Source organism: Muscardinus avellanarius (genome assembly GCF_963383645.1).
Source record: "Muscardinus avellanarius genome assembly, chromosome: 11".
Lineage (NCBI taxonomy): Eukaryota > Metazoa > Chordata > Mammalia > Rodentia > Gliridae > Muscardinus > Muscardinus avellanarius.
The window spans coordinates 25,978,242-25,993,438 of NC_137797.1; the positions used below are offsets into that span (position 1 = coordinate 25,978,242).

The 15,197-nt window shown below is 37.7% G+C and overlaps 1 protein-coding gene across 1 annotated transcript in view; it reads right to left on the reverse strand.

The window, feature by feature from the left end:
- The window catches only part of CFAP54 (cilia and flagella associated protein 54), a gene marked incomplete at both ends in the record, with an annotated part of 316,371 nt that overhangs the window by 101,950 nt on the left and 199,224 nt on the right, over positions 1–15,197 (reverse strand). The window contains 3 exon segments of the mRNA XM_080704815.1: positions 6,093–6,262; positions 8,374–8,453; positions 13,182–13,389. Of these exon segments, the coding sequence (XP_080560941.1) occupies positions 6,093–6,262; positions 8,374–8,453; positions 13,182–13,389 (458 nt within the window).

A 15,197-nucleotide genomic window follows, 5' to 3' on the forward strand; every position in this document is an offset into this window, starting at 1 on the left:
TGAATTTATTTGGAAACAGGTTCTTTATATGAGAAATCAAGTAAAATAAAGCCATTAGGATCCTAATCCAATATGTGTTTATGTACTAGTCACAATTTCCTCATTTAGATGAATTTATATTTGACTATTTATCAATACTGACTTATATCTATTTTTACCAGAAACTATACATAAAAATTATATGAACTATTCACCCTATCTACCGCAAGGTTTATTTTCCTATGTATCATAGTTGTAAATTTTTTGTTATACTTAGAAAAATTATTTTACAGATCAAATTGACACTTTTCTTTGTAGTCAGTTCTTATTTTAGAAGGGGTCATACTTCTAGAGATTAAACTATTTGACTATATTTTCTTCTGCTTTTAAGAAAAAAAAACTTTAATTCATATGGTATAACCAAAAATTTTAAGAAGTTGACACTGAAGGTAGAGAGTTCACATCCCACCTTTGCCCTGTATTAGCTGTGTGATCTTGATGAACACAATATAGAACATACTTGTAATGTTGTAATCTACCTCAATATTACTTAGTTCCTGTCTCAGTCTGTTTTCTGCTACTATAACAAAATACCTGAGACTGGACAACTTACAAAGGTTAGAGGTATATTTAGCTCATAGTTCTGAAGCCTGGGAAGTCCAAGAGCATGGCACCAGTAGCTGGTGGGGTCCTTTGTGCAGAATCGTGTTGCTCAGGTCTCTTTTTCTCTCTTGATAAAACTCATTGTTAGGGCCTCGCCCTTAGTACTTCATCTAATCCTAATTACTTTCTAAAGGCCCCACCTCCAAATATTATTAGCATATGCCTTTGAAGAATAAGTTTTCAGCCCTTAAACTTTGTGGGCCAAATACTTCTAGCTTCTTCATGCCACTCGACAGAAAGTATAGAAGGAGCACCTACTACCAACAGTCTCAAATCCCAAAGGGAGAAAGTTTCATTCTAACACAAAATTAAAAGGCTTAAATGTTTTCCCATTTAGGCAATAAATTAAGTACAGGGAGAGTAGAAAGAAACACTTAATAAAAAAAATGATGATATTCTACAAGAGAGAGGCAGTCCAGAAGAAGGAGAAATACAGTGTGAATAACTTTGATCCCATTTATTTCTTATTAACATTCATGACAAAAATGGTCAGTTTGTTCTCATAAAATCCATGTAGCTCACTCTACCTGTCACCCCAGGGAATGTGCCTTTCAATTTCTTTGACACATAATTTTATTAGAAGTATCAGGAAATGTCAAGCTAACCATCATTTGGAAAAGGGACTGTCCAACACTCTCAGCAGTGCCCAAACAAAAGCTCATAGGGGGTAAAGTTCACACAAGAAAAACTCATTCATCCTGACAGTAGGCTTCGCTCACACGACAACTCTGCTCCAAAAAAGCAGTAACATCTGCGTGTTCGCAGGTTTTGTCTCCTAGGTCCATATATTTAAAATGAGGACAATTCTGATATAATTGCACATTTGCATATGTCTATGCAGTCTTCGAATTAAAGTCCTATTATGACAATCCTTTCTTTGGCCATTTTGTGATTTTTAGTTTCTTCTTGTCTTCTTACTCCCTAAGAAAAAGCTACATATACCCCACATACTAAAAGGGGGTGAGATACATAGAGGGCTGAGGAAGGGAGGAAGGCAAATGACAAAAAATATTTTCTAGGGCCAGTGTTGGTGTCTAACACATGGTTGGGAGAAAGATAGTTTTATAAGAAATCCTACATTAAAAGTACCCTTTCCCTTCAAACTTCAATGGGGAAAATATTTTATTTTTGTTTTGTTTTGTTTTGTTTTTTGGTGGTACTGGGGTTCCTGGAAGCCCTTCTACCTCCGGGCTACACTCCCAGACCTATTTTATATTTTTGAAACAGGGTCTCTTAAGCCAGCGCAGCTGACTTCGAACCTGCGCGATCCTCCTGTCTCCGCCTCCCAAGCACGGGGATTACAAGCATGCGCCACCACACCTGACAGAAAGTTATTATTTTATTACTATAGTACTCTGAGCCTAATTTACCATCAATAAACTACTTTTGTACCCTTAAACATAGTTATCAGAGTGACAATATTCTAAGCCAACATATCTTAAGCTTTATCACCCCTAAAATTATTGCAAAATTCCCAAGAGTTTCATAATTATTTACCATAGAAGAAATTTAACTAAAAAATCTTACTTTTTAAATATTTAATTCATTTTAAAGAAAAATAATGAACCCATCATATATTAACATAAATATTTTTATACAAAAAACTATATATTCCATTAAAATATTAGTGAGAAGAATGTGTTCTCTTTAATGTCTGAATCAATAAGAAACAACCTACTTTCATATCTGCTTGTACATTTCAGTCCATTGTGACATCTTGTTTTGGTTCAATCATGTGAAGATTAGACCTCAAACAGATAGTTGTTGGAAATAGGAGAATTTTAATAACCTCTTCAAATACCTATGAATATTTTTATTTGATACTATTCCAAAATATGACAAGTGCTAGTTCCTTCAAAGTTTGTTGCCATGTAGAACCTCATACTACATATTGATGAACTTTTCCTACATTTCAATAAAAACCATTCAGTCTATCTATCTTGTTAACTGGGATTTTGTAACATTACATAATGGTCACTTGGAAAATATCAGTTCTCTGAGTTTATAGAGATACAAACATTGAAGTATTTCACTACACAATTAAAATTCTCTTTGTTAATATTACCATTAATCTTGCTAGATAAAAATCCAAACACTAGCAAACGGGTACAATAAAGTTTATAATGGCAAATACGAACTGTCCAAAATTCTAATTTTCCCATTAAAGTTCACGTTTTATCACTAGCAACAAATGCTCTCAGTTCTGTTTGAGAAGTGGCATCCTCGTGTCGCTCATTTTCAAGGAAATGTCTGCCAAATACCCAATCTGAGTAACCACAGTCTGTCAGTCATTTTGTCAAATAAAGACGGTGTCCCACAAAAAGAGCATCTTGTTCAACTCTCAGTTCCATCACCATGTGTTCTTTCTCAAGACAGCCGTCAGCTCTGATATGCAGCAGAAATTCCTAGGCATGCTTCTCACTCAGGATCCCCACCAAATACAGAAAAAATACATCCAAGGATAGGGATTCACAAATGCGGCCGTTTCCACTGCCTCCTAAAGGACATTCTTAAATGCAAATGGGTTTTTTTCAGTTGCGGGTGTGCAGGATTCATGAGCATAATGGCTGCCTGCATAGTTCGTGGTCATTACTTTGATTCATGATGAGGTACCGTGGCTGCCTTTTGCAGCGGCAATGCAAACTGCACATGGAAGAAGGCAAATAATCTTAATTTTGTTTTTATAAAAATACTTCTGACCCCACCATCTCCCTACCCAAAAGGATCTCACAGACATCCCCAGAGATCTGTAGACCATGTGTTGAGAATCACTGGTTACATGGAACTTCACTACTGCTTGAAAAATACAAAATTATAAATCCCCAAAAGCATACACTGTCACTAGTGCAAAATCAGCCTTTGATGAAGTTGGTCCTGGAGCCGCCTTCAGGCACATTTATACCACACACATCAAAAGGAGATAAGAAGGTTTTCTGATCACATCATGAGGCTTTGCAGGAAGAGCAGGCTAATTCCTCAGAAAGGCTTAAAATATCTTCCAAGAACAAGAAAAGGACACTGGCTTGGGGCCTTGTGGGGGTTACTGAATGGCTGTACTGGGGTAAGGGGTTCCCACATATGAGCCAAGATTTGCATGGTCTGCATGACCCACCAGCACGTAAGAGAAATACCTGGGCTTTCTTATCTGCTTGCCTATATATGGGGCAGGAGAAGGGGAGTGGGGGAACCCGAAAGCTGTCAGCCAAGGAACATGAAAATAGTCACACTCTTTGTTACAACCACACCGTTTTAAAATAAAATCTCCTCTCCCTTCTCCCTCCACCTCTACTCCTGACAGTCCACAGTCCATAGCACTTATTGCTTTTGGCTCCACCATGTAACTGTTTTACATATTATATTTATGCTTCCTTATTAGCCAGCATATTACCCGTTAGCATAAAATCTTCATGAAGACTAGATTTTTTGTATTATTATAGATTTTGTCTACATTGTATGTATAAGCATCATGACACTGTTATTTTCCAAGAGCTTGAATAGTGCCTTGCAACGGTGAGTGCTCAAAATAAATTAAGTGAAAGCCGGGCGTGGTGGCTCACAATTATAATCCCAGCATTCGGGAGGCTGAGACTAGAGGATCGCAGTTCGCGGACAGCCTCATCTACTAAGTGAGGCCCTCCGCAACTTAGTGAGGCCCGGTTTCAAAATAAAGAATAAAAAATAGGGCAGGGGATGTAGCTTGGAGGTCGAATGCCCCTGGGTCCCACCCCCAGACCCACAAAAAAATAAAATAAAAATAAATAAAGTAATTAAGTGAATCAATGAGTGATAAGAAACTTCTGAGTTATACATAAATCATCACTGGGCATGTTAGATCACGTGATAGCCGGGCACAGTGGCGCATGCCTATAATTTCACTATTTGAGAGGCTAGACAAAAGGATTGCAGCCTCAGCAGTAGCAAGACTCTCAGCAGCCTAGCAAGACCCTGTTTCAAACTATAAAGTAAAACAGGCTAAGGATGCAGCTCAGAGGCACAATGCCCCTGGATACAATTCTCTGAACCACACACACATAAGTAAATCGTGATAGTATTATCTCATATGGCAAGGACAATTCTTGCAAGTGTGTGTGGATATATACATATATATATATATATATATGTTAGTTATAAAAAGTCTCCATAATATTATTATTTTACTATTCTACTTAATTGTTTATATGTGTACAAACATATCGCTGCATGGATATTCCATTCATTTTCACTTCCTTGGTGCCTGGATCAGTGCAGAGCAGTGATATAATTGATGGGTAAATGAAAGGTATACAATGACCAACTTACCTGGAAGCTCTGACACTACCAACTCCGGCATTTAAATAATGAGCCACCTGTCAGGAGTCTGATCAGGGGCCGGCTAAGGGCTCAGGAAAGGTTTTGGTGGTGAGATGAGCAGAAAGAAAGGACGTAATTACCATCAGGGAAAGAATAAACGACAGCTTCATTTTATAGACTCGACCCCCGTTTGGGATGTGGGCAAAATGGAGCACATCACACCAGCGTGGACGTGGGCAGGCGTGCTGCATTCTCCCCGTATGCTCACACAACCGAGTGCACAGCTGTGGCAGCGTGGGGTGAGCGGTTTTGTCCTCACCACCGGCCTGTATTTTCTCTGGGCCCCTATACCTCCTACAACAATTTCTTAAATAGTTCAGCACAATATACCTCAGAAGATGGCATTTTTTTTTTCTCAAATCAGAGCTTCTTTTGAATATATTTATTTGGTGCTTAAGAAGAAAAAATAAAAGGCCCCAACGGCTTTACTTGTAAAAAGCTGTATGGAATTTAAATTCAGTCTTTAACAAACTAATTAATTAAAAACCAAACTACTGTTAATTTGTAAATTCTATCTGTGATGTTAAACATCCTTGTTAGTGTGCTTTAATAAAACCATTACTTTGTTGGGAACTGCAATTTTAGGTGTAATAATATATGAAAACTCCCCAGAATAATAAAAGCAAATATGCCCTATGGAGTGGGAAATTTCTAAAACTTACATAAAATTTGCATGTATTTAACAAATTAAGATGAGCAACTTTGCTGGGCGTGGTAGCGCACGCTTGTAATCCCCGCGCTTGGGAGGCAGAGACAGGAGGATCGCACAGGTTCGAAGACAGCCAGGCTGGCTTAAGAGACCCTGTTTTCAAATTAAAAAAAAATATATATATATATATATAATAAAAATATATATTTATAATAAATATAAATATATATATTTATAATAAAAATATATATTTATAATAAATAAATATATATATGGTCTGAGAGTGTAGCCCGGAGGTAGAGGGTTTCCAGGAACCCCAGTACCACCAAAAAAAAAAAAAAAAAAAAAGATGAGCAACTTCCCACCAGCACCAAAGAAGAAGGAACTGGGATTCCTGGATGAGGAAGAAACTCATGAAATGTGTGCCTTTTCCATGCAACAGAAGACTCACCTGTATGCTGCCAGGTGTCTCTGGAGGGCAATTGCCGCCAGCTGAAGCCTGGCCTCCACCACAATCTCCAACTCTCCCGCGGAACACTGGGACAGGTTCTTGTGGCCTGAATGCTCCATCTCAGATGTGAGGAGGTTTAGCCTGTCTTCAGCTTCTATCAGTAAGATTGACTACAGAAAGAACACCACACAATCGCATGAGTTCAGAAATAATGTCCCATTCTTACCAAGTACTGTTCCATGTACTGAAAGGGAACAGTGGATGGAAAAAACAAAAAAAGAGAAAAAAGAAAGAAAGAAATCTATACCTAGTCACCAGAGGAGAGAGCTCAGTGAACAGAAAAAAAGACAACAAAAATTACAAAGACATAGCAAGTGCAAACAGGAACAACAGTTACTTACTGTATGGGCAGCTCATCACTTGCAGGAGTCCTAGAAAGTTCTCAAAAGTTGCCCTAAACATTAACTACCAAATACTAAGCCACTGACATTAGGGAGAATACAAGGAAAGGCTCCCATAAGCCTCCAGTCAGAACATTTTCATCAACTGAATAATACCTTACTTTGATGTGTGTTTATATTTAAGGACATATTATTTAACATGTATTAAATATATACTAAGTTTAAATTCATATTTAAATATAAACATATGATATATATATATATATATATATATATATATATATATATATAACATATGCAGAAAGAGAGTTTTAATTCGATAACCCTGAATGCCCAATAGCACTATAACTCAGGTCTGAATGAAATTTTACACATGTGTCTTCTCTGTGAGGCACCTCACAGCGTTCTTGTACTTAGAGGCTTAACATTCTGCTTAGGGACATTTTATATTGGTTGACTGTTTGATTGATTGATTGATTGATTGATTGGCTGTGGTATTGGGGATTAAATTCAGGGGCATTCTACCTTCGAACTCCACCCCCAGCCCTTTAATATTTTTTCGTTTTGAACAGGATCTCACTAGGTTGCTGAGAGTCTTGCTAAATTGCTGAGGCAGATCTCAAACCTGTAATTCTCCTATTAAGCATCCCAAGTACTGTAATTATAGGCATGTGCCACCACACCGGACTTGGAAACATTTTAAATACTGAAATAAATCCCCCCCCTCAAAAAAAAAGAAACAAAGCAAGAAAAACACAAGTATGAATTGAGCATCCATAACGAAAAATTCTGAAATCTAAAACGCTCTAAAATCCAAAAGACCAACATGACATTCAAAAGTTTTCAGATACTGCAGCACGTAGGTATTTGGACTTTCAGATTAGACAAATAAGACAAATAGGACAAAATCTGACAAACTCCCAAATCTGAAACTCTTCTGTTGTGACTTTCAAATATGGGTTACTCAGCCTGCAGACCAGAATAGTGTAGAAATGGACACTTGTTGGCAGCAAGTGAACAGAGAGATGAAACAAGAGGAGTGTTTGTGGCCTTGGGAAGGTGTGCACAGGGCAACGAAAATTCCTCTATGCTCTGGGCGTGTCAACAAATGAGAAAAACAGAAGTGCTGAGGGTACTACTGATCTTAAGATTATGAGTACATTTCAGCAGATATGTAAATTAGCAAACATAATCAAGGAATGATGAGGATGGATTATATTTCAAGTTAAACTCTGATTACCTCGTGGGCAATCTGAAGATACTGAGATTTCATAGTATGTAATCAATAGGAAATAGCAATCCGACACTGAAGAGGAGATAAAGCCCAACCAATCTTTCAAGCAGCTGGTTTCTAAAAATCTGTTTATACAGAGCAGTGAATTTCATATATACCACTCAACTTAGTAAAGGGTTAAGAACATGGCTTCTTCCTATTCCCAGACCCATATTCTGTGACTTGTGTGACACTAGTGAATTTCATAAACTGTCTAAGCTCTCAGCTTTTTCAGAATTAAGCAGAGCCAAGTTCAAAGTGATTTAATACCTTCATTATAGAGTTGTGAAAATTAAAGGGGCATGCAAAAGCTCTTGTCATGTAGAAAGCCCTGAGGAAGTGGTCGTGGCTACCGCCATTCCCACTCTGCCTAGAGAATGAGGAACGTAGCCTGGAATACTCAGATACGTCAAGCAATATGCCCTCTCTTCTGCAATACTGGAATCAGGCTGGAAAGCCAAAGCCTTATACCTCTGGGCATCTACCCCTAAGCCATGATTATGCAAGAAAAGCTACCTTTTCTACCCTTGGTAGCAGCACCCTGAAAGTGTGCACTTTGGTAACTAATTTACTGTGATTCAAAAAAAAAATTTTTTTTCAGACTTACCTTGAGGTTGCTAAGAGTTAACTCCTCCTTAATTTTCATCCCCTGAGAAAATGAGCTTCGGTCCTCCTTAAAACCCATCTCTACAAACACATAATATTTTGGAAAAACCAAGGATATCTATGATTAGTCGAAATATTAATTGTAATTTGAGAATCTGTCACTCATGGGAAATTATCCATAAATTTAATAAAAATTAACCACAGAAACTCATTATGTTCTTTTATCCAATAGTTCCTTAAATATAATACATTAGAAGGCTGAGGTTGACTTTTAAAGCAAATTTGCTATTACCAAAGGATCTCTGGCACGACTCAGGATGCGAATTGAGTTATTAACTCGTGATATAAAGTAGTGGCTCCTCTTCTGGGGTCCCAAGACCATGTAAGGACCTTGCTGTGTTTTGAGACTTCTAGATATTTCTAGCTTTTTAAAAAGATGTTGTTGGAAGCATTGGTCCTGTGCACAAATTCCTCACTGTGAATGCAGAGTGAGGGTGTGCGGAACGGCATGATCAACAGTGCCCCTCAAGATGCCCACACACCGAACAAACCCAGTCCTTTCTCCAAACAAGGCAGAAGTAAAAGAATTGGGGTCACAGGCTGTGCTAACTTCTAAAGGAGAAAACGCAGAACCACAAATCACCTGACTAGAAATTTCTTCAGGAAAATGGCTGCCTAAAGATATGAAATTTGTCAAATGGGAAGAAGGATTCTAGAATAATAACCTAGAATTTGGCATACTGATTTCCTCTCCTCTTCCTGTCCCAATTTTCTGGCTATTCTGTTAAGTTAGGAGGTTCTGAATTGAGGAGTCAACTGAGTATGAGGAAAAGCTCAGGCTTTTACTCAAAAACATCAACTGTTTCAGGGAAATCATCTTCTGGTATGAGAACATGAGCTCTAAGAACCTACTCCAAAATGGAGCAGGTAAAAATTATTTAGAGAAAAATGCAGCTGAGAGTGCTGGCACATGCCTGTAATCTTAGCTTGGAAGCTGACAGGAGGATCACAGGTTTAACACCAGCCTCAGCAACTTAGACCCTCGGCAACTTTCATTCCCAGCACCACGCATACATACATGCACAGAGAAAAAAAATGCTTAAAATATCTGGACATATTCTTGAGGCATAGAGCAAATTATTATTTTCTATTGCAGTATTGGGGGTTTAATCCAGGGGTATTCTACCTCTAAGATACACCCCAAGCCCTATCTTTTTATTTTATTTGGAAACAGGGTCTCACTAAGTTGCAGAGGCTTCACTACGTTTGAGGCTGGCCTCAAACCGGCAATCTTCCTGTCTCAGTCTCTCAAATACTGGGATTACAAGCTTATGCCACTACCTTCAGCTATAGAGCAAATTATTAAATTAACTATTTAACCTGCAAAAGAGCTTGTAAAAATTCAGTCTAACAGTGGTCTCAAAAACAATGGATGTTTTGGTAAAAGGTTGGGAAGAGACTGATCATATTCATTACATATATAGACTGAATTGTGGCTGAATTTTTTTCCCCTAGGGATTGAACCAGGGGCATTCTATCTCGGAACTATACCTCCAGCCCTTTTTATTTTGAAACAGGACTGTGCTATATTGCTGAGGGTCTAGCTAATTTAACTAAATTGCTAAAACTGGCCTGAGATCCTCCTGCCTCAGCCTCCCAAGTACTAGGGTTACAAGCATGGATTACAATTACTATAATTATAACCATGCACTTCACACCTCACAATCCTCTAAATTTATTTTTTATTTTGAGACGGGATCTCACTAGATGCTGAGGCTAGCCTCACACGTGTGATCCTCCTATGTCAGGCTCCCTTAGTACTAAGATTACAAGAATGGGCAACCACGCCTGGCTTGGATGACTACTGGAGGTACAAGGGTTTCCAGGAACCCCAGTACCACTAAAAAAAGCAATCTTTTAGAACTAATACATGAATTCAGTAAAGTGTCAGGACACAAAATTAACACACAAAAATCAATAGTATTTTTATGCACTAATAATGAACTTTCTGAAAAGAATCAAGAAAACAAAAACAACACTATTTACAATAGCTTAAAAAATACTTAGGAATAATTTAACCAAGAATCTATATACTGAACACTATAAAATATTGATGAAAGACACTTAAGAATGCATAAATAAATGCAAAGATATCTCATGCTCATTGCCTGGAAAAAAAAATATTGTCAAAATGTTCATGTTAAGCCGGGCATGGTGGCGCACGCTTGTAATCCCTGCGTTTGGGAGGCTGAGGCAGGAGGATCGTGCAGTTTCGAAGCCAGCCTCAGCCAGCTTAAGAGACCCTGTCTCCAAATAAAATATAAAATAGGTCTGGGAGTGTAGCCCAGAGGTAGAGGGCCCCTAGGTTCCATCCCCAGTACCACCAAAAAAATTGTTCATGTTATACTAAGTGATCTGAAGATTTGAAACAATTCCTACCAAAATTTCAATGGCATTATTCACAGGAAAAAAAATGCTAAAAGTTATATGGAATGACAAAAGACCCCAAGTAGCCAAAGAAATTTTAAGCAAAGAGACCAAAACTTTGGCTATTTAAGGTCTATAAGAATAATTAAATCTTGAGTGGAATTTATTCCAAGAATGAAAAGATGGCTGAACATACAAAATCAATTAATGTATCGTGCCATATCAATACAATAAAGCAAAAACATAATTATCCCAACAGATCAAAAAAGCACTTAATAAAATATGATATTCTTTCATGATAAAATCATTCAACAAACTAAAAGTAAAAGAAAATTCCTCAGATTAATAAAGTATATTTTAAAAGCCATATTAAACATAATACTAAATTGTTAAAAAAACATCTATTTTTAAGGCAACATCTAATATACTTGAGAAATACACATATTCCATGACCCATACATTTTATCTATGGCTATATATCATGTACATACACTATGTCATACGAGTATACAACACTGTTCCTTAGAAATAAAATACATAAACATTAATAGTACAATGGTTAGCAAGAGTGGTGGTATATGCTTGTAATCCTGGTATTTGGAAGGCTGAGACAGGAGGATAGCAGGTTTGAGGCAAGCCTCAGCTGCTTAGTGAGGCCCCCTGCAACTTAGTGAAACACTGTTTCAAAATAAAGAATAAAAAATAGGGCTGGATGTGTAGCTTAGAGGTAGAATGCCTCTGGGTTCATCCCCAGTACCCCCCCCCCACACACACACACACAAATAGTGTAATAATTAACTAAATCATATAATATTCACAGCACAAAATACTAAACAGCCACTATAATGGACCAAAGCCAAAGGAGTATTCTTGGAGAGGTTTCATTGGAGTTTCTCTGCATGAGGAATATGAGATGCAGAAAAACACATGTATACTATCCTGTAATTAAATGAAAATGTATAAGCTATATATGTTTATATATTTAAAAGTGTATGAATATGGATAAATATAGATGTGGATATAATACATCTATTACATCTATGCATATACCTAGACATAAGTACATATATGAGTCATTCTATGAGATTAGAGGAAATAAGAAATATAGGAGAATATACCAAGTGATATATACATGTATGTTTGTATCACTTTGAATCTCACTATGATGTGTAGTTATAATGTACTGATTATATATATATATATATATATAATTTGTGTGTGTATGTGTGGTGGTACTGGGGATGGAACCCTGGAGCTTTCTTCCTCCGGGCTACACTCACAGACCTATTTTATATAATTTTTTATTTGGAAACAGGGTCTCCTAAGTCAGCTGAGGCTGGCTTCGAACCTGCACGATCCTCCTGTCTAAGCCTCCCAAGCATGGGGATTACAAGTGTGCGCCACCATGCCTGACTAAAAGTATTTTTTAAAAAAACAAAAATAAACAGTTCAAATCATTAGCAATCAGGGAGATACAAATCAAAACTACACTGAGATTCTATCTAACCCAAATCAGAATGGCAATTATCAAGAAGTCAAACAACAATAAGTGCTGGCGAGGATGTGGGGAAATAGGAACTCTTATACAGTGTTGGTGTGATTGGAAACTAACCCAGCTGCTATGGAGATCAGTGTTGAGATTCTGCAGACAACTTGGACTGGATCTATCATATGATCCAGCTATACCACTCCTGGGTATCTTTCCAAAGGGACTAAAATCAGAATATTCTAGTAATACATGTATATACAACTTGATAACAGCATAATTCATAATAGGCAAATTGTGAAACTGACCTAGGTGCCCATCTGCAGATGAATGGATTACAAAATTATGGCCTATACACACAGTGGAATTCTACTCAGCAATAAAAAAGAACAAAATTATATCATTTGCAGGAAAATGGATGGACCTGGGGAATGTTCAGTATGATTAGCCAGTCACAAAAAGTGAAGGGTCATATGTGTCCTCTCATAAGTGGAAGCTAGGAAGTGATTGGGGTGCCAGAGGGACTTCAGAAAATGGAGCAGAAACTAGAGTGCAGCGGAGGAGGTGGACTAGGGGAGGGGGAGAGGATCAGTGAAGAAAACACTTCCACTGACATATGTACAAAGAATACCAGTGTCAATCTCAATACCCTGGGCAGGGGGCAGGGAGTTGGGGAAAAGCCCACCAAGGCTGTGTGTGCATGTCAACCTCACCATCAACTACATCATGATGCGAGAATAATGCACCAATAAATATATAAAAAATCATAAGACAAGAAGGAAAAGATGAACTATAACATATGTACTAGTTTATGCATATAGATTAGAGGAAATTGAGTTAGGAGTAGTTGGGGGAAAGGGAGGAGAAAGGGAAATAAGAAAAAATAAAACAATTACCTCTGAAGACTGAGATATTTGGTTTGTTCTTATCGGTAATCACTCCATGGTAGAGTGCTTTTGGTGAAATTTCTGGAACACAATTTATGGTCCCAGCCAAACGTATGAAAAAGTATGCCTTGACAAAACAAAATTTATTTAAGAGGTGTTGTTGGCCAATTGTAACCAGGATTGCAGGCAAGCCTTTATTTATTAATTCATCAAGGGCCTAGAAAATAAGGAGAAGGAGAACAAATCAGTAAAATACTTTTCCAGTATTATTAGCTTTATTCAACTGTTGCTTTCCTCATTTGCTGCTGTATTTAAAAAATACAGGGGGAAAAAAAAAGCAAGAGACTCCATACTGGCATATATTGTGCTTTGGATCTTTTCTGATTTTTAAAAATTTCTTTACGCTGGGCGTGGTGGCGCACACTTGTAATCTCAGTGCTTGGGAGGTGGAGACAGGAGGATCGCGCAGGTTCGAAGCCAGCCACGCTGGCTTAAGAGACCCTGCTTCCAAATAAAATATAAAACAGGTAGGTCTGAGAGTGTAACCCAGAAGTAGAAGGGTTCCATCTCCAGTACCACCCAAAAAATTCTTTACTGGTTCATAAAAAATATGCAGAATAGTGGATTCATTGTGCTATATTCTTTTTTTTTTTTATTTTTTGGTGGTACTGGGGTTCCTGGGAGCCCTTCTACCTCCGGGCTACACTCCCAGACCTATTTTTTACATTTTTATTTGGAAACAGGGTCTCCTAAGCCAGCGAGCACAGCTGGCTTCGAACCTGCGCGATCCTCCTGTCTCTGCCTACCAAGCGCGGGGATTACGAGTGTGCGCCACCACGCCCGGCACTGTGCTATATTCTTATGTGCAAGTAGCACACTTTGATACACTGCATTCCCCAGTACCTCGTTCTCTCCTACCCCCCCTAGCCCTGTTCCCTTTACTCTCCCTTCTATTTTCATAAGATCTCTTGTTTTCTCTCTGGCTTCCACATATGAGAGGAAATATACAACTCTTGACATTTTGAGTATGGCTTATTTCACTTAACTTGATGCTTTCCAGTTCTATCTCCCTAAAATTGAAATAATTTTGTTTTTCCTTATGGCTAAATAAAACTTCATTGTGTCAATATACCATGTTTTCTTTATCCATTCATCTGTTGAAGAACACCTATGCTGGTTCTATCATCTGGATATTGTGAATTATGCTGTGAAAAATATGGGTATGCATATATAAAAACTGCTGATTTTAAATCTTTTGGATAGATACAAAGGAATGGCATAGCTGAATCATATTATAGTTCAATTTTTATTTTTTTTGAGGAACCACCATAATGATTTCAATACTGCTATACTAATTTAAATTACTACCAACAATATATAAGAATTTCTTCTCCCCTACACCCTAGCCAGCATTTATTGTTATTTGTTATTTATATTTACCTGGTGCCCAAAGAAGTTAAACATTTACTCATTCATTTGTCAACTATTTGTTCTTCTTTTTTTTTTGTGAAGTATCTGGATAGTTCATTTGCCCATTTCTTGAATAGGTCATTTGGTTTATTTATTGTTGGTTTTTGTTTGTTATATAGTCTGGATATCAATCCTGTTTGAAGAGCAGCTGGCAAAGATTTTATTCCCCACACTATAGGCTCTGTTTTTACACTCTTGTCTTGTGTGCAGAAGCTTTTTTAATTTAACGCCACTCTTTTTGTGAATTCTTAGTATTAATTCCTGAGCTTTAGGAGACATTTTGGGGAAGTCATTACTTGGGCCTGTAGGTTGGGGTATTCCTGTTATGGTTAGATAGAGTATGGTCCCTTGAAGAGCTCACAGATTGGTGTTTGGAGTTGGTATAATTGATTCTTGAAGGTTGTAATCCCAACAGTTGATGAATCCATTGGAATGGATTTATCCATTGGAATGGATTTATCATGTGGCCAGTGTGTGGATCCCCAGGGGTGCAGCCTTAGAGATTATGTAGGCTCCTCCTCCCTGTGTTCTCTGGCTTGCTTCTGGCCTCCATGG